Source organism: Schistocerca americana, chromosome 3 (genome assembly GCF_021461395.2).
Source record: "Schistocerca americana isolate TAMUIC-IGC-003095 chromosome 3, iqSchAmer2.1, whole genome shotgun sequence".
Taxonomy (NCBI): Eukaryota; Metazoa; Arthropoda; class Insecta; order Orthoptera; family Acrididae; genus Schistocerca; species Schistocerca americana.
The window spans coordinates 728,028,034-728,051,003 of NC_060121.1; the positions used below are offsets into that span (position 1 = coordinate 728,028,034).

A 22,970-nucleotide genomic window follows, 5' to 3' on the forward strand; every position below is an offset into this window, starting at 1 on the left:
TATTTAATAATATTCAGTACCTTTTCAAACTGAAAGTCTAATTTTTTTTTATCCCTACTAGTTTCGGCTATAAGCAGCATTTCAGACATCAGTTATATACGGTACATAACAAGTTAAATACAACCAATGTTGTGCAGTTAAGAATGTGGTTACTGGCAGCTGAAACCGTTCTTGATGGAAAACTGTAAAACTACAGTGTGAATGGACAACTCGTTGATTGTTAGTGCGTAATAGGTGAAACCGTTCTTGATGGAAAACTGTAAAACTACAGTGTGGATGGACAATTCGTTAATTGTTAGGGCGTAATAGGTGGTCGATGCAATCTCCGACAGTCGTAATGCCTGCTATTGTGGGATACACTGTCAAGTCACATTAATGTTTACAAAGTCAAAAGCCCGAATATCCACATTTTGCAACGCGGAAGGAAGGCGTGGAGGAAGAGAGTGAATGATGTTCTGGAAGGTACAGAGAGGGATGTGGAGCCATGACGACTCCAGTGCCGCTGCCAGCTGCGCAGGGTTTCTCGATTGAGGATCCATGGGGCGAACATCCAGATCAAATCGAGGTGGTACGACAGATCCTCGATCGGGTTTAAACCCGGGGAGTTTGGTGGTCAGGGGAGTACGGTAAACTCACCCTGGTGCTCTTCGCACAACTCATGTATATCAATAGATGTGTTACACGTTGCATTGTCCTGTTGGTAGATGCCATCAGGCCGAGGGGAAAAAAACCGAGCATGTAGGGATTAACATAGTCCCCATGGATAGACTCATACTTCGTTGATCCACTGTGCCTTCGAGAATGACGATATCACCTAGAGAATGCTATGGAAACGTTCCTGAGACCATAACACATCATAACACATGCGGTGTATTTGCTTTCAGACGTTTCACGCCGCACAGGCCAACAACACCCATCTGTCCGATTGAGCAAAAAAAAAAAAAAAAAAAAAAAAAACAACGTGATTCATCTGGACTCGCATTCGGGAGGACGACGGTTCAATCCCGCGTCTGGCCATCATGATTTAGGTTTTCCGTGATTTCCCTAAATCACTCCAGGCAAATGCCGGGATGGTTCCTTTGAAAGGGCACGGCTGATTTCCTTCCTCTTCCTTGCCTAATCCAATGAGACCGATGACCTCGCTGTCTGGTCTTCTTCCCCAAACAACCCAATCCAACCCCCTCATCTGAAAAGGCCACCTGCCGCCAGTCAGTGGACGTCCAGTGGTGGTACTGTCATGCAAATTCCAACGTTCGTCGCCGATAAACAGCAGACAGCATGAGTGCGTGAACCAAGCAACAACGTTCGGTGAACGGTCGTTGAGGAAACACTGTTGGTAGCCCCTTGGTTCATTTGAGCAGTCAGTTGCGTGACAGTAATTGCACGTCTATTCCCCCGTAAGCATTTCCATACCCATCGTTCACCTCTGTCCTCTATGGCCTGTGGTGCACCACAGTTGCCTTGCCTCTGGTTTGGGTAGCACTACTTTGCCACGGACGGTACACTTTAACCACGCAGCACACGAGCAGTTTACAAACTTAGCCTTTTCGCAAACACTTACACCCTCGGCCCGAAAGCCAATGATCATGTCCTTTTGGACGCCAGATAAATCGCTCCGTATCCACATTACGACAACGACTGCACTGTTTTCCGCGTCCCCCCGACACGCATCATGTTCCTTCCAATACTAGTCCCGCCACTTGCTGCCTGTGAATGGTTCATCTACATACGTACTCCGCAGTCCACCATACGGTGCGTGGCGGAGGGTACCTCGTACCACAACTAGCATCTTCTCTCCCTGTTCCACTCCCAAACAGAACGAGGGAAAAATGACTGCCTATATCCTCTGTACGAGCCATATTCTCTCTCATCTTATCTTTGCGGTCTTTCTGCGAAATATAAGTTGGCGGCAGTAAAATTGTGCTGCAGTCAGCCTCAAATGCTGGTTCTCTAAATTTCCTCAGTAGCGATTCACGAAAAGAACGCCCCCTTTCCTCTAGAGACTCCCACCCGAGTTCCTGAAGCATTTCCGTAACACTCGCGTGATGGTGAAACCTACCAGTAACAAATCTAGCAGCCCGCCTCTGAATTGCTTCTACGTCCACCCTCAATCCGACCTGATAGGGATCCCAAACGCTCGAGCAGTACTCAAGAATAGGTCGTATTAGTGTTTTATAAGCGGCCTCCTTTACAGATGAACCTCATCTTCCCAGAATCCTACCAATGAGCCGAAGACGACTATCCGCCTTCCCCACAACTGCCATTAGATGCTTGTCCCACTTCATATCGCTCTGCAATGTTACGCCCAAATATTTAATCGACCTGACTGTGTCAAGCGCTACACTGCTAATGGAGTATTCAAACTGTACAGGATTCTTTTTCTTATTCATCTGCATTAATTTACATTTATCTATATTTAGAGTTAGCTGCCATTATTTACACCAATCACAAATCCTGTCCAAGTCATGTTGTATCCTCCTACAGTCACTCAACGACGATACCTTCCCGTATACCACAGCATCATCAGCAAACAGCCGCACATTGCTATCTACCCTATCCAACAGATCATTTATGTAGATAGAAAACAACAGCGGACCTACTACACTTCCCTGAGGCGCTCCAGATGATACCTTCACCTCCGTTGAACACTCACCATCGAGGACAACGTACTGGGTTCTATTACTTAAGAAGTCTTCGAGCCACTCATATACTTGGGAACCAATCCCATATGCTCGTACCTTAGTTAGGGGTTTGCAGTGGGGCACCGAGTCAAACGCTTTCCGGAAGCCAAGGAATATGGCATCCGTCTCATACCCTTCATCCATGGTTCGCAAGCTATCATGTGAAAAAAGGGCGAGTTGAGCTTCGCAGGAGCGACGCCCCCCAAAGCCGCGCTGATGCATGGACAGCAACTTCTCTGTCTCAAGGAAATTCGTTATATTCGAACTGAGAACATGTTCGAGAATCCCGCAACAAACCGACGCAAAGGATACTGGTCTGCAATTTTGAGGATCCGTCCTTCTACCCTTCTTATATACAAGTATCACCTGCGCTTTTTTCCAGTCGCTCGGGACTTTACGTCGGGCAAGAGATTCGTGATAAATGGAAGCTAAGTATGGTGCCAATGCAGTAGAGCACTCTCTGTAAAACCGAATTGGAATCCCATCAGGACCTGGCGCTTTATTTATTTTCAACCCATTCAGCTGCTTCACAACCCCAGGGATGTCTATCACGTTGCACGTTGACGTCGAACATAGGCGGTGGTCATATTAATGTGACAGGACCCTGTGTAAACCTCTGATACGCCACTCTTTTGTGAATTACGGACGCAAGTCATCGGTCCGAACACCGTGTGTAGGGGCGACGGCACGCCTTCCCCGCGGCAGCTGCGTCGCGACAGCCCGCGGTGGAGCGAGGTCCCGTTGTCGCGGCAGCGACTGTCCGCCAAGTCGGCGGCGACTGCCTCTCTCTACACTTTGATGAGGACGCTTAAGTGTTCATGCAAATTTGATGCGACACGAGGAGCTGTAGGCATGGCAACCGCCCCTCCCCTCCCCTCCTTTCCCTTCCCCCTCCCTTCCCGAGCCGCTTGCCTCTACTGGGACGGCCCCGGCGTCTGCGTCTTCCTCATCACCTTGCGCCTTCGGTAATCGAAGATCCGAGCCCGCAAAGCTGCCGCAGCAAACAAACACGTTCACACCCCACCTCTCTCACACTTTACGCCACGAAGTCACACTCCTTGTTTGGAATCTATCCAAGAAATTATGCTTATCATGTACAAGTGCTGGCGGGTGTGACCCGTGTTCTCCACCATCAGGGCCAGAGTTTCATTGCGAATATGGATTTCAATCTGTATGTTCTCCTTCTGTCCATCACCCTTCCCTAGTGTTTACCGCGTCATACAAGATCCGCTATTTTCATGACCTGACAAACTTATTTTACCATTAACTCAATTTTCCATCTGTTCTTCGCAGAAAACAATAATAATATTGAATTGGAAAAATGCTCTGAAAAATTATATTTATTTGGTCACGAATCGGCTTTCGGTTTCTTAGGCCATCTTCAGAGGACGAAATGGTTCAAATGGCTCTGAGCACTATGGGACTTAACTTCTGAGGTCATCAGTTCCCTAGAACTTAGAACTACTTAAACCTAACTAACATAAGGACATCACATACATCCATGCCCGAGGCAGGATTCGAACCTGCCACCGTAGCGGTCGCGCAGTTCCAGACTGAAGTTCCTAGAACTGCTTGGCCACTCCGGCCGGCTTCAGGGGACAACTGAATGTCTCAAACATAGACAAAATGATGTGCGACTTACACCGTCATCTCGCGCTGCTGCTACGCTCGCGAGTTCGAATTCTGCCACGGGCATGGATGTGTGTGATGTCCTTAGGTTAGTTAGGTTTAAGTAGTTCTAAGTTCTAGGGGACTGATGACCTCAGATGTTAAGTCCCATAGCGCTCAGAGCCATTTTTTTTTGCACCGACATCATTTGTGCAGAAGATATGTAGAGTGTTTCCTGCTCCATGTCGCGTACAAGCGAAGGAACGAGATTACTCCACTCAAAAGAAAACCAGTTTCAAAACATAATTTTCGTATCAGAAATTATGTTGCCCTCGTTGATAAAATTAAAGACATGCCAATCCAAATGTTCAAATCTGTGTGAAATCTTATGGGACTTAACTACTAAGGTCATCAGTCCCTAAGCTTACACACTACTTAACCTAAATTATCCTAAGGGCAAACACACGCACCCATGCCCGAGGGAGGACTCGAACCTCCGCCGGGACCAGCCGCACAGTCCATGGCTGCAGCGCCCGTAGACTGCTCGGCTAATCCCGCGCGGCCATGCCAATCCCACCCAGCTCTAAACTTGTATCGTTTGAGTACTTGAATAATGATAACTGAAACCAACATCTGTATTGTAATTCAACGTCGTTTATTCAAATCGCACTGCCAGTATCGAAGCCAAAAAGCCTCATATTCAGCACCAACCGCAATCTGCCATCGACGTTCGAACCTCACTGACAAAGGCCATCGGAGTGTTCAAATGGAAACAGTACAATTTATTAAGCATGTTACGCACGCATGCGCTATCGAGTGCAGCAGGGCCAAACTCAACTGGATTCCGTATCTTCGTAGCAGTAACAAGCGTACCAATGGTCGTACATCGATAAATATGCTGGTTCGCAGAGCACAGTAATAGAATTTGCGGAGGTTCGAGTCCTTCCTCGGGCATGGGTGTGTATGTTTGTCGTTAGAATAATTTAGGTTAAGTAGTGTGTAAGCTTAGGGACTGATGACCTTAGCAGTTAAGTCCCATAAGATTTCACACACATTTGAACGTTTTTGAACAATACTCAGTATAAATACTTCACCTTGTTATTCGCGCCAGGGCGGCCACGTCCCGACTTGTTCATTCCATGATTTCGCTCCACAGACTATTTGCACACCTTTCCTGCCGATGCCACAAGTTCACCACGCTTCCCAGCTGATGGGCGCCACCTGTAGGCTTTGGTCCAGAACTGAGCGGTAAGGGTAAGATTCGTTACATCGTAGCAGTATCGGTTTCTGTAGACTGGTGATCCCCTCACAGATTTTCAGGATTCGAAACCACTCTGTAGCAGTCCCAGATTACTCATATTTTGCTGAAAATAACCGAGGCTCTACAATGGATCACTACCTTTCGAAGCAAAGAATGAAATTATTATAAAACTATTCACAGAGGGTTAGAGGAAAGTATCCAAAACTGAATCCTCATTTTGTTATTTTTTAAAAATAGAAAACAATGAAACATTATTTCTTATAAATATGTTACTCTTAGAAAATATAATTAAAAGGTATTATGGAAAAATGTTTTCAAAAACGTTACTGTTAACAAGTTCGAAAAATATTTTCAAAAGTCGTAGGTTTTTAAAAAATAGTAAAAAAAAACTCCAAATAAAATTGGCAAAAAGTATTAAATGGGAGAAAACATAAACAAGTTTCGAAGTAAGTATAATATAACAATCCCAGAAGGTTATAGAGTTCCTCTGGTTTCGTTTGCTGTAGTTGATGTACCTATTTGCTCTCTTTCTGACCGTCTGGTTTTGTAACGTTTGAGAAAAAGACTAACCCATTTTTTCCCAAAAATTTCATTGTTGAAACTCATTACGAGTAAGCCCAAAGAAAGCAGTTTGGACAGAAAGACATTATTAAACTAGCTCTTCTTCAAGAACTTTTTCCAAAATTGTAGGTCTCCCTCTTTTTGTTGTAGATACATTCTCAGATGTACCGTACCTCATGTTGGATAATTTAATAAATGTTGTTTTTGAAACGTTACACTTTTTTCTGGCCGCCTTCGATTTCCTCTACTTTTTCTGAACTTTGATCAGTCTTTACTCACCATCCTCTTGGGATCTGCAGTAGAATTCCAAAAGAAGAAGGGTGTGTGATAACATCGGTAGAGTTTAAAATAATAAAGTAAGGGGTAGCTTTAAGCACCTGAAGAGGATCCAGTATACGGAACTATAGCCTACATTTTATTAACCAATTTTGATTCAACATCCAAATGAAATGGCTTTGTCATAAACAATAACTTCAAACCTTACTGTTCAAGAACACATTTAGGTTGAAGGTCTTACCTGCCAATACCTAGGAGAAATGAGAAAACTTTCAAAACATGTAATGGCGAAATGATAAGTAGCAAGGGCTCTCGCTACAGCGTAGTGGAAGAATAACCCACTACACTGTAATGTAATGGAAATCAATTGATGTGATGCACACGTACCGACAAAAAATGATTACAATTTCAGAAAAACTTGGATGATTTATTCCGGAAAGAGAGATTCACAAACTGAGCAAGTCGATAATGGGATGGTGCACATCTGGTCTTTATGCAAGCAGTTACTCAGCTCTGTATTGATTAATATAGTTGTTGAGTGTTCTTCTGAGGGATATCGTGCCAAATTCGATCCAATTGACGTGTTACATCTGGGCTTCAGCAAGCAGGTTGTTGGAGCCTGCCCATAATGCTACAAAAGTTCTCAATAAAGAGACTGGGCTATCTCGATGGCCAAAGTAGTGTTTGGGAAGAATGAAGGCAAGCAGTATGATAGAAACTCTCGCCATGTGTGGGCGGGCATTATCTTGCTGAAATGTAAGCCCAGGATAGGCTCCCATGAAGGTTAACAGAACGGGACGTAGGATATCGTCGACTTACTGACGTGCTGTACAGGTGCCGCTGATGACAAGCACTGGGGTATTGCTATGAAAAGAAATGGCAACCCTGGACCATCACTACTGGTTGTGTGGCCGTACGGCGGGGGACAGTCAGGTTGGTTCTCAAAGCTCTCTGGGGCGTATCCAGACACGTCTTCGGCCTGGAATTTCATTGAATGGAGTACAATTGTCTTCAGTGATGAGTCCTGGTTCGAACTGATCCCAAATTACCAGCGAAGACGTGTCTGTAGACGCCCTGGACAGCCGTGGGGTACCATCCTAACTGTCGCCCGCCATTAAGTCGACAACCAGGAGTGATGGTCTGTAGTGCCAATTTTTTTCATAGCAGGTCACCTTTGATTCTCATCCACGGCATTCTTACAGAACAGCGGTACGTCGATGATATTATACGCCCCGTTTCGTTGCCCTTCATGTTAAGGCGTTCCGTGCTTCAACAAGATAATATCCACACACATACGGTGAGAGTTTCTACTGTGTGTCTTCATGCTTGCCAAACAGCATCTTTGCCAGCAAGGTTTCTCTCCAAATTGAGAGCCTTAGGAGTAGGAGTGGCAGGATGCTCCAACCTGCTCAAGATTTCGAAGATCTAACGCGCCAATAGGACAGAAATTGGGACGATATCCACCACGAGGACAGTCAACAACTCTGTCAATGAATGTCAAGACGCATAACTGCGTGCATAAGGGGCTGAAGTGGACCAACGCGTTATTTAGTTGTTCAATTTGTGAAGATCTTGGTCATCAATAAATAATCCAATTCTTCTGAAATGTTAATCATTTATTTGTCAGTACTTGTACATTACATCTATCGGATTGGATCCCATTCTGATAATTCTTTCGTTGTGAGTCGTTCCTTTTTTCCCTTAGAGTGTATTTGGTCCTACTGGACTTCAGGAGAGTACAGAGTGGAATCTCAAAATACACTACTGGCCATTAAAATTGCTACACCAAAACCAATTGCAGGTGATAAACGGGAATTCATTGGACAAATACATTATACTAGAACTGACATGTGATTACATTTGCCCGCAATTTGGGTGCATAGACCCTGAGAAATCAGAACCCGGAACAACCACCTCTGGCCGTAATAACGGCCTTGATACGCCTGGGCATTGAGTCAAACAGAGCTTGGATGGCGTGCACAGGAACAGCTGCCCATGCAGCTTCAACACGATACCACAGTTAATCAAGAGTAATGACTGGCGTATTGTGACGAGCCAGTTGCTCGGCCACCACTGACCAGACGTTTTCAATTGGTGAGAGATCTGGAGAATGTGCTGGCCAGGGCAGCAGTCGATCATTTTCTGTATCCAGAAAGGCCCGTATAGGACCTGCAACATGCGGTCGTGCATTATCCTGCTAAAATGTAGCGTTTCGCAGGGATCGAATGAAGGGTAGAGCCACGGGTCGTAACACATCTGAATTGTAACGTCCACTGTTCAAAGTGCCGTCAATGCGAACAAGAGGTGACCGAGACGTGTAACCAATGACACTCCATGCCACCACGCCGGGTGATACGCCAGTATGGCGATGACGAATACACGCTTCCAATGTACGTTCACTGCGACGTCGCCAAACACGGATGCGACCATCATGGTGCTGTAAACAGAACCCGGATTCATCCGAAAAAATGACGTTTTGCCAATCGTGCACCCAGGTTCATCGTTGAGAACACCATCGCAGGCTCTCCTGTCTGTGATGCAGTGTCAAGGGTAACCGCAGCCATGGTCTCCGAGCTGATAGTCCATGCTGCTGCAAACGTCGTCGAACTGTTCGTGCTGATGGTTGTTGTCTTGCAAACGTCCCCATCTGTTGACTCAGGGATCGAGACGTGGCTGCACGATCCGTTAGAGCCATGCGGATAAGATGCCTGTCATCTCGACTGCTAGTGGTACGAGGCCGTTGGGATCCAGCACGGCGTTCCGTATTACCCTCTTGAACCAACCGACTCATATTCTGCTAACAGTCATTGGATCTCGACCAACGCGAGCAGCAATGTCGCCATACGATAAACCGCAATCGCGATAGGCTACAATCCGACTTTTATCAAAGTCGTGATGGTACGCATTTCTCCTCCTTACACGAGGCATGACAACAACGTTTCATCGGGCAACGACGGTCAACTGCTGTTTGTGTACGAGAAATCGGTTGGAAACTTTCCTCATGTCAGCACGTTGTAGGTGTCGCCACCCGCGCCAACCTTGTGCGGATGCTCTCAATAGCTAATCATTTGAATATCACAGCATCTTCTTCCTGTCGGTTAAATTTCGCTTCTGTAGCACGTCATCTTCGTGGTGTAGCAATTTTAATGGCCAGTAGTGTATTTTCGTTGTTTATCTCGAAACTAACATGAGTTCACTAGCTCAGATCTTGATTGCGATCATTCGCCAAACGCAGGAGAGCGCCGCCAGATTGGTGGATGGCGGAAGCCAGCGCCGGCGTCCACGCGGAGTGAGTCGGGGCAGTGCAGTCTGGCCGCCCCTGCGACGTCCTTTGTGGGCGGCGGGCCCCACCAGCTGCGGCGCTCGCTCGGGTTACAACGGCACGACGGCGCGCGCTTCCTGCGCCGGCCCTCCGCCCAGCCGAGGCTCCGCGGCGCGGCTATCGCGCTCCTGATCTGCACTTGCTGGGTGGCCCGCGCTGACGGGAGACCGTTTTGCCACGTCATGCCCAGTCCCGCCTGGCACCACACCTGCGAACCCGCGCAGTCTCTCTTTCTTTCCCTTTTCTTTTTTTTTAACCGTCCTTGTCGGCTGTTACACTCACGAGATTTTATGTAGAACAGTGCAAAAGGACCTTTTTGTCCTGCCGCATTGTTCCTTTCTCGGTTCCGCGGAACTGTGACCCGCTAACCTTCCACACTTTTGTAGTCTCTTCATTTTTCTGTGCAATCCCGTTTCAAAGACGACTCGGGAACTAACACAAGCGCACAGAATTCGCCCGTTAACGTTTACAGTAAAGCCCGCTTGCCTTTTAGTTAGCTCCGACAATTCTTTTTCTCTCGTATCGTAAGTCTGTACAGAATGCTGATGATTTTTTTCTGCTCTCTTTCTCTCTCTATTTGGCTGCTATATATTGTGTTTCTAAAGCTGTAAGACTTAACTCAGCCTCTTTTCTAGCGAAAATGTGCATTTCATCCTTAATGGATTTAATTGCTGCAAATGCAAGTGTTACGTAGGTACTTTAACTTCCATTTCTCCGACTTCCACTGCTGCAGTTGTCAACAACTGTAACTCTTTTTCGTTGCAGGTAGTCGTTTTGACTTCTACGGATGGAAAAGGCTTCCTTTGCAGTCTTTTGTAAGTGAGCGATTAACAGCCGGTTGTTTACGTCTCTTGACGCTGAGAACGTACACCAATGTCCTTGTCGAAATTCTAAATTGGCCGGCCGCGGTGGTCTCGCGGTTCTAGGCGCTCAGTCAGGAACCGCGCGGCTGCTACGGTCGCAGGTTCGAATCCTGCCTCGGGCATGGATGTGTGTGATGTCCTTAGGTTCGTTAGGTTTAATTAGTTCTAAGTTCTAGGGGACTGATGACCACAGATGTTAAGTCCCATAGTGCTCAGAGCCATTTGAACCAATTCTAAATTCAATTCTGTGATCGCTCTGACCACATTTCGAAAGCTCGTATGTTTTTCAATACTGTTAACATCTGCAGCAATTCTTCCTCCGTTATTACTTGAATTTGTTGATCATGTACGTAGGAACAAATCCATCTTTTGCAAATAAACATTCAGTTGCTAAAGGCGGATTTTTTCTTATCCACACGATAAACATCATTCGTATATTTTAGTTTTTTATGATGTTTCAAAACTAATTCTGAAAAACTTAGTTCTGTAACATGACATAGCTGCAAATGAGCAGTCTCACGTATCACTCATTTATTTTACTAGCTCCTGAGGAGATTCATTTTCTTCCTTCTTACAGCAAAGTGTGTGTTTTAGACTACAGTCGCACTTTATCTTTCTTACAGGCTAATGGTTTCGGTACACAGTACCACACTCGGGCCATCCTATCGTCATACTTTAAGAGCCATGAGCACATATTCGTCTCCCGTACCACCATGAGAAACAAGTCTTTTACTGAAAAAGTGTTCATAGTTCTGAACGTACACATTTTACAGCCCTTGTTTATTGCTTTTCTTTTTAATACCATCTGTGGTATCGTCCAAAGATCGCAGCGCCACACCAAAGTCGGCAACGCAAATCGATACCACAGACGTAAGCAAGGTCTCGCTTCAGTCTGCAGTGACAAATTTGGAAGGCTGAAGAAGACACGCCCTCTTTCTCAGCACAGCAACGCCCTCGCACAGAGGTCAATGTAGAGTCGGGGGTTAGAAGTTCTCCACCTCAGTTCGTGACCTCAGTTGATGCAGTCAGCATCATCCAGTAGGAACAGCCTTAGTGAAGTCTCAGATGTAAATGTCGAAAATTCTACTTCCAGAGAAGTTTGTGATTGTATGCATTTCAATAGTCACTGAAAGTTGTAAATATCTATGCACTCCTCCGGCAAAGGGTTGTACGAAGTTAAATAAATCTTTTCATCAGTCATGTAACAAAGTGAACTACTATTTCATATCTTGCAGCTCGATGAGCCCTCTTCCAAAGCAAAGAAAGAGCGCTCAGTTACGCCCGGACGACTACTCTTTCGTCTCCCATTTCACACCTATCCCTCTCCTTATACCCCATCTAATATCCCCAAACCTTCCCCTCCCCATAAGCCATATGTATTCAGCTGGGAAATCGCCAATTTGACCGACATCATCCAGAAGGACCTGTGCCTGATAAACAGGCATCCAGTTTTTACAGAACGCGACTGGCGTCATATCATCGATGTAACGCCAAGAATCAAACAGAGGAGAAGAAGACACCTTCCTCCTAAGTTTTCTAGTCTTCTAGCACTCCCAGTAATTCGTTCCTGCTGCTCAGACTAGCCCAATGCCAGGAAACAATTTCAACCCAGTACCAGAGGAGTAATGTCCAAGGACAACAAACTCCAGAATCTCTAGGGAGGTTGCCATCACCAGAGCAGAGAGATATAGTTTCGTCTGGTCATAGCACTACCTTCTCCAAAAATATGGAAAGCAAAGAGCTTGCAATATCGAAGATAGTCATAGCTGTTAACGTATGCATTTCCAAGTCCGTGTTCACTACTCCTTTTTGCTTCGAATGATCGTCCCTGTCATACCGCTGAAAAAATGACTATTCTTCCTGGGACTCCCTCTATACCCTTACCACGTCTGGTAACACCATTAAACATGAACAACACTTATGTGCTCTGTTGGCCATACTACCTGTCACAGAGAATTGCAAACATTTACAGCCCGCCGAGGGTGTGTACACGTACAAAATTACGTTATCATCCGACTGCGTCTTATGGGGGCGTCACCTTTAATATCAAACAGTGTGCTAAATTAGCGTTATCTCTCTGCTGCACAGCGTGTAACTTATCCATACTCCCTGGTAATTAAATGACAGGTGTAAAGTAATGTCCTGTAGTTTTCGGGAAAGGCATTTATTCTGAAGAATTTTGTAGCGACAGAATGCGAATAAGTGTGCTACTGGAAGTAATTACGACAAAGAAATACGTTGAGCTAATAACAATCGAAGCTAGAGAAATGTGCGATTGTGTTTTTTGATTTTAACTAGTTAACGAGACGTTATTAATTTTGAACTGAAATTTAGCAAAGCTGTAGTAGTTTACTGAAATAATGCGGTCTCCACCTCGAATTTGATCAAAGGTTATAAAACTGATTATGTTGAGTTAAATGTAAATTTAGATCATAATTAATAAAATTTCTGTGAACGGTGACAATTAATCCACGTGAGAGAGCTCGGTTGAATATGCATAATCTTATAAAATGTTCGAACGTTAATTAATATCACACTGGAAGCTTTGTAACAATTAAAAATCCAGAGTCATTTGCTAATTGTGACACGTAACGTGGCAATGATAAGAAACGATACTGTGTTAAAGTTCCACCAATCATTTATTCTCAATAAACAAAACTCATGGCCAGAAACATAATAAAAGAACACTACTGAACCTGTCACATACAGCAGCACGTAAAGAGCCAACGCCGAAAGTACGAAAGCCAAGAATCACAATACATGTAGATAAGTACATAAAGTCACACTGTTGAAATAAATTTTGTGCTATAATTTTGCCAGAAAAACTGTGACAAATGATTAATAAGTCTCTTTCTCAAAAAAAGATGTTGATTGTAGTTAAATGTGCACAAGTTAATCTACACTCCAGTTAAATTATGAAGTTGCAGATTTCACTGAGCTAACAAAATTTACTTTCTGGACTTTAATAAATTTAAAATGAAAGTAATTTCATTTGTGTGACACTCGGCTATTGCAGTGATACGAAAAGGATAGTGTTATTGGTAGTGATGACTTGGCATAGTTATTAAGACTGACAAAATTTAGAGTTAACAAAACACCTACAATGTTTAGTTGCGGACTCTGATACGGTGGCTCCGCGCGGAATCAGCCGAGCGGTCTAGGGCGCTGCAGTCTTGGACTGTGCAGCGTTGCCAGATCGCTCAAAGTGTTGTCAATCTCATAACTTTTCTCGCCACCCTGTACGTGTAATAATAATAAAAACCATAATAATAACAATATTATTATTATTATTATTACTATTGTTATACTGTTCAGTCTCTAGTAAAAAAAGATATTTTTTCTTCTATTTGATGTTCCGCATTTTTGTATTAAATTTTAATTTATTGCCGCGCGGGATTAGCCGAGCGGTCTCAGACGCTGCTGTCATGGACCTTGCGGTTGATCCCGGCGGAGGTTCGAGTCCTCCCTCGGGCATGGGTGTGTGTGTTTGTCCTTAGGATAATTTAGGTGAAGTAGTCTGTAAGCTTAGGGACTGACGACCTTAGCAGTTAAGTCCCATAAGATTTCACACACATTTGAAAATTTTTTTTTTATACGGTGGCAGGCCTTTTGTATTTCTTAACTTCTAGAATGACGGAGTCTTAACTTTTGAGCGGAGATGCTGTACTCGCGGCGTGCTGCAAGGGAAAAAGGCTCTTCTTCTTTTTACGAGCAGAATTAAATACGCTTGGCCGCGCAGTGTTCTTCCATTGATATTCTTAAAACTCTCACCAAACAACTGCTGTACCGTGGTCCCCACTATTGCTCATTATCTTCATACTGCCTTCCTACCATTTTAACTCCATCAAGTTGACACACTAAGTTACTCACGTCCGGTCTCATTGTTAATTTGCAACACTCTGTGTGCACGCTCCCTCATGCCACGGATGTTAGGCCCATGACGAGGTTATCTTTGTCTAGAGACTTATCGTACATAGCAAGAGCCCTGACCTTACAAACGTGTCTACTACATTCCTTTACCACAGTATTACAAATCATTTCCAATAATTTGCTTTACAGTATTATAGATAATTGGTATTGAAAATAGAACGAAAAATTATACAGGGTGTAACGAGTACAAGTGGCGATATTTTTATTGTGGTACTTTAGGAGTAGGTAAACATATCAGTGTGTTGGCTGTTTTTTCCTCTGCGTCGAACAGTCTTCCCACAAACTTTTCAACCTGATGTTTTCTGCACTACTGTCACTACACCACTAAGTGGAGTACGCCTGTCAGTATAGACTGACCGTTTTGCGTCCAAGGGTCCACACTTTAAAATGTAACCTGCTACCTAGGGGAAAGTAAGCGTTAATGACTTGTCTTTGTCATATGTACGAGGGATATTCGGAAAGTAAGGTCCGATCAGTCGCGAAAAGGAAAGCACAGTGAAAATCAAACACGTTTTACTTACAACATTGTGACACGTAACGCGGCAATGATAAAAAACGTTACTGTGTTAAAGTTCCACCAACCATTTATTTTCAATAAACAAAACTCATGGCCAAAAACATAATAAAAGAACACTACTGCTTCTCTGTGTAGTCGAATCTTAGACATTTGTCGTAGCATTGCACCAACTTTCCTGTACCTTCATCATAGGAGGCAGTCGCCTGTGTTTCCGCCAATTCTCTGCACTGGTCTAAAGCTCGTTGTCCATGCCAAGATGTTGTCCTCATAGACAGCGGTTCCTGTGAGCAGAGATTAAACTGAGGGGTGGGGGTGGGGGGGGGAGCAATTACGAGCTGTATTGTGGTGATCAAACACTGCCGATCGAAAATGCTGCTAGAGCGTCTTCATTGCCCCTGCAGAGTGCAGCCGAGAATTGTTATGAAGAAGGAAACGCATGACAGTTATGTTAAGTGGGCTGCATCACCTCAGGCGAAGAGCCTCATAATTGCTGAGAAACATGTTGTTGTAGGTGTCTTTATGTGCTCAATGAGCGCTCAGAGCTGATAAGAGTAACATGAATTGATCGATGGGCATACTAGAGACGCTGCCCAACAGTTTTTTGCAAAGCTTCGTCAGACTTTCACTGTCGTTTCCATTTCATGCCCGGTTGGACGTTACTTTCCCAGCAGCCCTCGTACTTGAAGGTAATGCCCAAACTAAAAGCGTACGACTTGTAATAGCTATAATTTTTGTCTAAAAATGACGTAAATAGTAATGTAATGTTGTTTAACATACGTCCTCAGTCACCAACAGAAATATCTGCAACTATACCGACTGCATCCCGTATATACACTTCTAACATGAAATTATAAGGGGCGATAAAAAATTTCGGTTTGAGGGCGTTGTGGCAGCGTGTATGCAATGTAGCAATGTAGTGGTTATAGGAGTAGAGAGAAGTAGGCAAGGGATCATGGTGGCACTCGTGTACTTCCAGCGTCTGTGCTGTTAATACGCAAACATAAAATACGGCGACGTTACCAAAAGCGTCCAAAGGACCAACGTACTGTTACTCTTCTCTTGGCTTCCGAAGAACACACATCAGTAGACATCTATCGGAGAATGAAGTGTCTGTATGGGTCAGCATGTCTATGTACCCTCAGGTGAAACGTCTGGGAAAACTGGGACAAATGGTTCTGATTGATGATAACGCCAATCGAAGTGGAAGACACTCGAGCACCCTTCCCATAGTCCTGACGTCAGGTTACCTTCCATTAGGAACGTGGGTGCACTCAGCGACGGTGATATGACTTTCAAGTGATAGATCTACCTGTCACACAACTGTGACAGAAACCCGAACAACAGGGGACTGATGCACTAGAACAAGCATTGATACTATGAAATGGTGCATTGATAATTGCTCGACACTAGCCGAAATCTAGATTTGAGAATAAAACCTCCAAGAAAAGGACGACTGACTGATGTTCTCTATCACTTGAAAGTCCATTTGTCTCCCCATGCGATTATCACGCCGTCGGTGCTTTAAACAAGGCCTTGAAGCGTCAACGGTTCCTGTTGGACGACGATGTACAGCAAGAGACGGTGTTTAACCAAATGGGTATCTTCAACCTGGTGACTCGGTTGGACGATTGCTTAAGTCGGTTTTGCCTAATTTGGCATAACGTTCCTGGACTATTCGGTCTTCCAACGGAAGCTTTTTCTCGTCTCTTATACGAGGGACGTTTGAAAAGTCCGTGCAAAAATAAAAACTACTTACGTGTTTGGGGTAAACCTTTTCTATTTTTCGACATAGTCGCCTTTTAGACTTATACACTTCGTCCAACGCTGTTATAATTTGTTGATCCCTTCTAAATAATAGGAATTGTCCAAGTCTACAAAATAGCTATTAGTTGCTGCAATCACCTCCTCATTTTCATAAAAACTTTGTTCCGCCAGCCATTTCTTCAAACTGGGGAACAAACAGTAGTCCGAGGGAGCCAAGTCTGGAAAATAGAGGGGGATGTGATACGAGTTGGAATCCTATTTCCATTAATTTTGCGACTGCGACTGCTGTGATGTGTGCTGGTGCAATGTCGTGATGGAAAATGACTTTTTTTAGGTCCAATCGCCGGCGCTTTTCTTGCAGCTCGGTTTTAAAACGGTCCAGAAACGATGAATAATATGCACCTGTTGTAGTTTCACCGTTTTCCAGATAGTCGATGAGGAGTATCCCTTGCAAATCCCAAAAGACAGTCGCCATAACCTTTCCGGACGAAGGAATGGTCTTCGCCGATTCTCCCTTGGTAGCCCATTGTTTAGATTGTTCTTTGGTCTCAGGAGTATAGTAATGTATCCATGTTTGATCCACAGTGACGAAACGACGCTTTAAGTCCTGCGGATTCTTCGTGAACATTTGCAAACCGTCCTTGCAACACTTCACACGATTCCGTGTTTGGTCAAGCGTGACCAATCACGGAACCCATCTTGCGGATAGCTTTCTCAGGTCCAAATGTTTATGTAAAATATTATGTACCCGTTCATTCGAGATGTCCACAGCACTAGCAATCTCACACACCATCACTCCTCTGCCCTCCATCACCATATCATGGATTTTATCAGTGATTTCTGGACTCGTAACCTCCACAGGGCGTCCAGAACGTTCAGCATCACTTACGCACATATGGCCACTCCGAAAATTTTGAAACCACTTATAAACTGTTCTAATCGAAGGTGCAGAGTCACCATAGCGTTTATCAAGCTTCTGTTAAGTCTCCTGAGGCGTTTTGCTTTTCGTAAAGTAATGTGTAATCACCACACTAAATTCTTTTTCGTCCATTTTTTGACAGTCACTCGACTTCCTTGATTCACACGAAAGCCAAACACAAAGAAATAGACAAATATGGCTGAAACTTTGTGTGGGTTTTTTCCAAAGATGCTGCTAACTAAACATGACCTCGATACGGGCCGGTGGTGCCATCTCTGGGACTTTGCACGGGCTTTTCAAACGCCCCTCGTACTTAAAAATAGGAAATAAAAAAAATGTGAAAAAAAGGAGGCTCTGTGTTGTAATGCTATAAGCGGTAGGTATGAGATACGGTGTGACATGTGAGAGTGTGTGCGGTGTGTTGCAGGCTGGGCCTGATGACGCACTTCGGCGCGCTGGCGGCGGCGGCGTCCGGCCGCAGCCCGTTCGTGGCGGTCTACCCCGGGGGCGGAGGAGGCGGCGGCGCGGCCGGCGACAAGGCGTGCCCCTGGTACGCGGCGTGGTCGCGCGTGCCGCCCCCGCCAGCGTCCATGGGCCTCGAGCGGCCCAGCCCCACCGGTAAGCTACTCCCTTCCCTCTGTCTGTATCGTTGCACAGCCTCCGTAGCCTCGGTCGTTCATTCGCACTGGTGTTCCGGCACTCGACTTACAAGGGTAGATATAATGTCTCAATTATCACCTCGAACAAATCAAGCTGTAGCCTTGAAACTTGCTGGCAGTGTTAATTCTTCTCCACACATTCACCCCTCAAGGCGACACATTTCCTACAGATAGCTAACTTGCTGATACCTGGAAATGTAGAATTTAACCATCCAGAAAATGTCCAATCTTAAGGTAACTTGCCTGTGAAGCTAGACAGAAGATAACTAAAACACGTGAAGCCTTAGTGTGATGAAACCTGTAGGACAATACAATAGAGTTTCTTGCTTATCATTTTGATCTACAATTGCCGGGCGTGGTGGCCGAGCGGTTCTAGGCGCTACAGTCTGGAACCGCGCGACCGCTACGGTCGCAGGTTCGAATCCTGCCTCGGGCATGGATGTGTGTGATGTCCTTAGGTTAGTTAGGTTTAAGTAGTTCTAAGTTCTAGGGGACTGATGACCTTAGAAGTTAAGTCCCATAGTGCTCAGAGCCATTTGAACCATTTCATCTACAATTAATCACATTAGTTCTCGCACTGATTATCACATTTTTTTTTTTAGATCAGTAAATTACTTTTCTACATGCCGGCCCATACTTGGATTATATGCACTGACTAGCTAACATACATGCTTGGTACTTTAAGCGCACATTAACAGCAGGCCTACCTTAAAAGGTAGAGTACAATCGTGTCGTTACAGCTATAAGTTTTTATTCTAGAAACATTTACATCTGATAATTAAAATTAAGGTTACTTCTTATAATTAATCAATATGTATCCTACTTCCTGTTGACAACACGTCTGTGTGTGAAGTCTATTTTCCTCCAAATAGTTCCCTGAAACATACTAAAAACTTTCGGACCTCTAGTTCAAATAGATATTTTTGCGCATAAAATAAACATGTCACAAAATTTAATACTCAGGAAATTCACCTCAAAGTTACATTTGATCAATGACTCACCTCTGTTGTTCCTCATACATTCTAGATCCACAGTCTTCTTGGCTTTTAATGTTCCTCACCTTCTCTATTCCTCTTATTGGTTTTGCTTGTTATTGTTATTCTGGCGTCTTTAGTTGCCTCAAGGACTTATTTTTCAGCTTTCCCCTCTCTGATGCAATCAGTTGCCAACAGCAGGCATAATAAATTTCTAGAATGAGAAAATGTATGTCCTGTTGAGCTTTTTTAACTGCTATTTTGTTCAAGTAACTCTAAACGTCGATTTAAGATGAAAAATAAGCAACAGATGTAGTGAACCGGATTCAGAAGCAAGTGACCTTATAATATCCCCATAACCATTGAGGAAATGCTTTCCACGCAATGGCTTCTTAACCCGAGGTGGGAGGACGAATTCTTTAGGTGCCGTGTCAGGAGAATACGAGAGGTGAGGCCAAATTTGATAGTCCAATGAAGCAACATATACAACTGTGTCCAATGTATAGGGCGATCGTAATTAAACTTTTGCTACTTGGAGACTGCTCCCATGAAAAACGAGAGCTCGTAGGACAATGAAACTTTCTGCAAATATCTGTAAGGACATGCAGAAGAGAAATAACGAATAAACCGTTGAAAGAAAAACACTTTACTTTCACCAATCGTTTGTTACGTACCATGGGTACTTTACAGATTATGGACATTGCTCAATGTGACGACCAACTGCTTCCACGACAGCCTGGAAATGCAGTAGAGAATGTATTTCACAGCTGTTCTCATCACTTCTCGGCCGGTGGAATGTTCAGCTCATGCGCTGCTTGAAGATCACACATTGCATCCAGAATTCTCAGCTGTGACAACAGTCACTTCAAGAATTTGTGGCACAACTGACTATCGGCCTCTCACAAGAGCAATTCCCAAATCACCAGTTAATTCGAACTTTCGACGCATGGTCTTCAATGCCTGTGCCGAAAGAGGACCTCTCCGTATTCATTTTTGCATCGATACTCGCGAAGAGTAGCAGCACTGTTTCTGTTGCTGTTAAAATACGGTTTTTCAAGTGAAGCCCTGTTCACCTTGTCCAATCCCACGTTAACTGCCTGCAGTTATAATCCGCACCGACGCTTATCTTTCAACCTTACGTCACGTTCACAGTACCGGCTCCTAACGGCAAGTCATGACACAGACACCACTCAAACTAGAGTTGCGTTCTACCGAAACTGCAGTTCGGTAGTTGTGGTACAGTAAATAAATGACGCAGTAAATGGTAGGATTTCCGTAAGTATTGGTAGCGTTGGTAAGGAAAGGAACATGAATAAATGTGTAAAAGATAAACTGGTAGTCGACGAATTGTTTTTCGTTTGTTTGGTTGTTTGTTTTGCACATAATTAGAAAAGCACATCATTCAGTGTTAGTCCATTGCGTATTTTATCTCTAAGGAATATAAACTGCATTTTATACCTAATAAAAATTTGTTGATCGCGTAACTTCTGCGCTTTTTTGAAAGCAAAGGAATTGCTTTCGATGCAAGTGCAGTTTACTTACACAGACATGAAATGCATACATAGTTATTGTTGTTACTTTGTACTCAATAGGACTTTTTTCGTCATGATCAAAGGCAAAAGTTTCCTGTTACTATCGATAAATGCGAAGTTCGTTTATGAGTACCAGAAACATGATTTATATAAGTTCGGCGAAGTACTGAAGCGATGTTTGATATATTTTCCTTTTGCGTTTTTTCATTTAGCCTTTTTTTTAGAAGAAACTGTGTTTTCTAGCGCTATATGATAAATCTGTATTGTTTTCATTATTTTTACTACAACATCCATCTGTTTCACGTTAGAAATCAACAATGGTCGAATAAAACCTGAATTAAACATTGACAATTCTAATTTTGGTATAAATATGGTACTGTTTATTTTTACGTAACAGACTGGAGGATAACTAAGTAGAATAAAAATGTTCTGTAGGTTCACTCAGCTCACAGACGCTTCACCGCTTCCGGTTTCTGATGGAATCTACTAAGACAATAACCGCAACAAAGTGATCGTTATGAGATAAAGCCCAATAGGTATGCAACACATGCACTGTTCATGTAATGCAGCTCTTCGTATTAATTTTGGCGGTGATGAATACACACGTGTCTATTGCTTGCCTCAAATTCGCTTGCGATTGACGGATTCACAATGGAAAAGTCTGCACCACCTAATCAATGTGTCATGCGGTACAGTGACATAGACAAAGATTCCTAGTGGAAAAAGAAAGATTGGAAGACAAAATAAGGGCAGGTGAAATAGTTGATGCGATGATTACATTGATGTGAAAAAGGAAAATAAATTATAAAAGGTTACATTTAACCTAATTAACTGAATAGAAATAATCAGTCATTTCGACAAAAATTTTAAAATAAGAAGGATTTGCAGGACCTGCAAGATTTAAACCAACGACAGTCTGCAAGCCACGAACATACGTTACACGCTGTGTCAGAGCGCGTCTCTGGGAACTAGGCAGTAGAATATCAGGCAAAATTCCGACATTATTCGTTCATTTCTAGCAAACGATGGCCCACAGGATGAATGGCAGCAGGGTGTGTTACCTGGGATCCTAACCTACATCACCGTATAGATGATTTCAAAATGTCGATCCCACACCTGGGCATGTTTCCTTGCACTCCCAGAGATGGTTAAAATGAGCCGATGGCTGTGTTTTAAATTTCTTATGGACAGGTGATTCATGCTGTTTCCACTGCACAAATGCACTCCTCTTCAAAGTGGTGTATCCGTGTTTCATCACAAGCAAAAATATTGTCCAGAGACGCACCACTTTAGCTAATAGATCGATCTTTCAGTTCGGTGCAATTAATGAGATATGTTTCTTTTTGTGATGCCACCTAGAATAACTCCGAAAGTATGATAGTAGCTGAAACGTTTGTGTGACAAATGTTGCATGTGAAAACGGTGGCCATAATATGACGTTGGTTTTTTGTTGCAAGGTGGGGTCCCATCAGAGATATGAAGGTCAACTTTTTTTTTTTTTAATGGGATTCTATAATTTGGTACTTATTTTCTGATACCGGCTATTGAGACGAATCCAATGATGTGTAACAGTAAGGTCTTTGTAGATCAACGAAGGTCAAAAAGGTGGCATGAACGCCCATTTACATTCGTGCAAGAAACATTAAGGCCGTTATTGGAAGAAATACCTTTAGGAACAAGGAACAGAATGTGGTATCAACACGACTGGTGTCCGGCACATTTTTCGCTGATGGCTAGGAATGAGTTGCCGAGACAATTCCCAAATCGTTGGATTGGGCGCGGAGGAGATTTGTCATGCCCGGCTGCTTCGCCAGACTTGACGCCTCTGAATTTTTCCTTGTGGGGATTCGTAAAAGAAATAGTTTATAAAGACATTCAACTACACCTGAAGACATGTGAGAGAACTGTCAGAACATGTGCTTCGATAAGTGTCGATGTGGTAAGGAATACCACTCAATCCATGATAAGAAGATTGCAGCACTGCATTGATATCAATGGTCACCGCTTCGGATACCTTTTGTAAGTGGACGTTCATTTCATCTTTTTAACCTTCGTTGACCTTCAAAGACCTTGCTGTTAAACGTCATTGGATTCGTCTCGATA

At 43.8% G+C, this 22,970-nt stretch overlaps 1 protein-coding gene across 1 annotated transcript in view; it reads left to right on the forward strand.

The window, feature by feature from the left end:
* The window catches only part of LOC124606349 (homeobox protein HMX3-like), a 72,439-nt gene that overhangs the window by 30,462 nt on the left and 19,007 nt on the right, over positions 1 to 22,970 (forward strand). The window contains exons 2-3 of the mRNA XM_047138331.1: positions 9,623 to 9,878; positions 18,130 to 18,320. Of these exons, the coding sequence (XP_046994287.1) occupies positions 9,623 to 9,878; positions 18,130 to 18,320 (447 nt within the window). The remainder of the gene's footprint in view (positions 1 to 9,622; positions 9,879 to 18,129; positions 18,321 to 22,970) is intronic.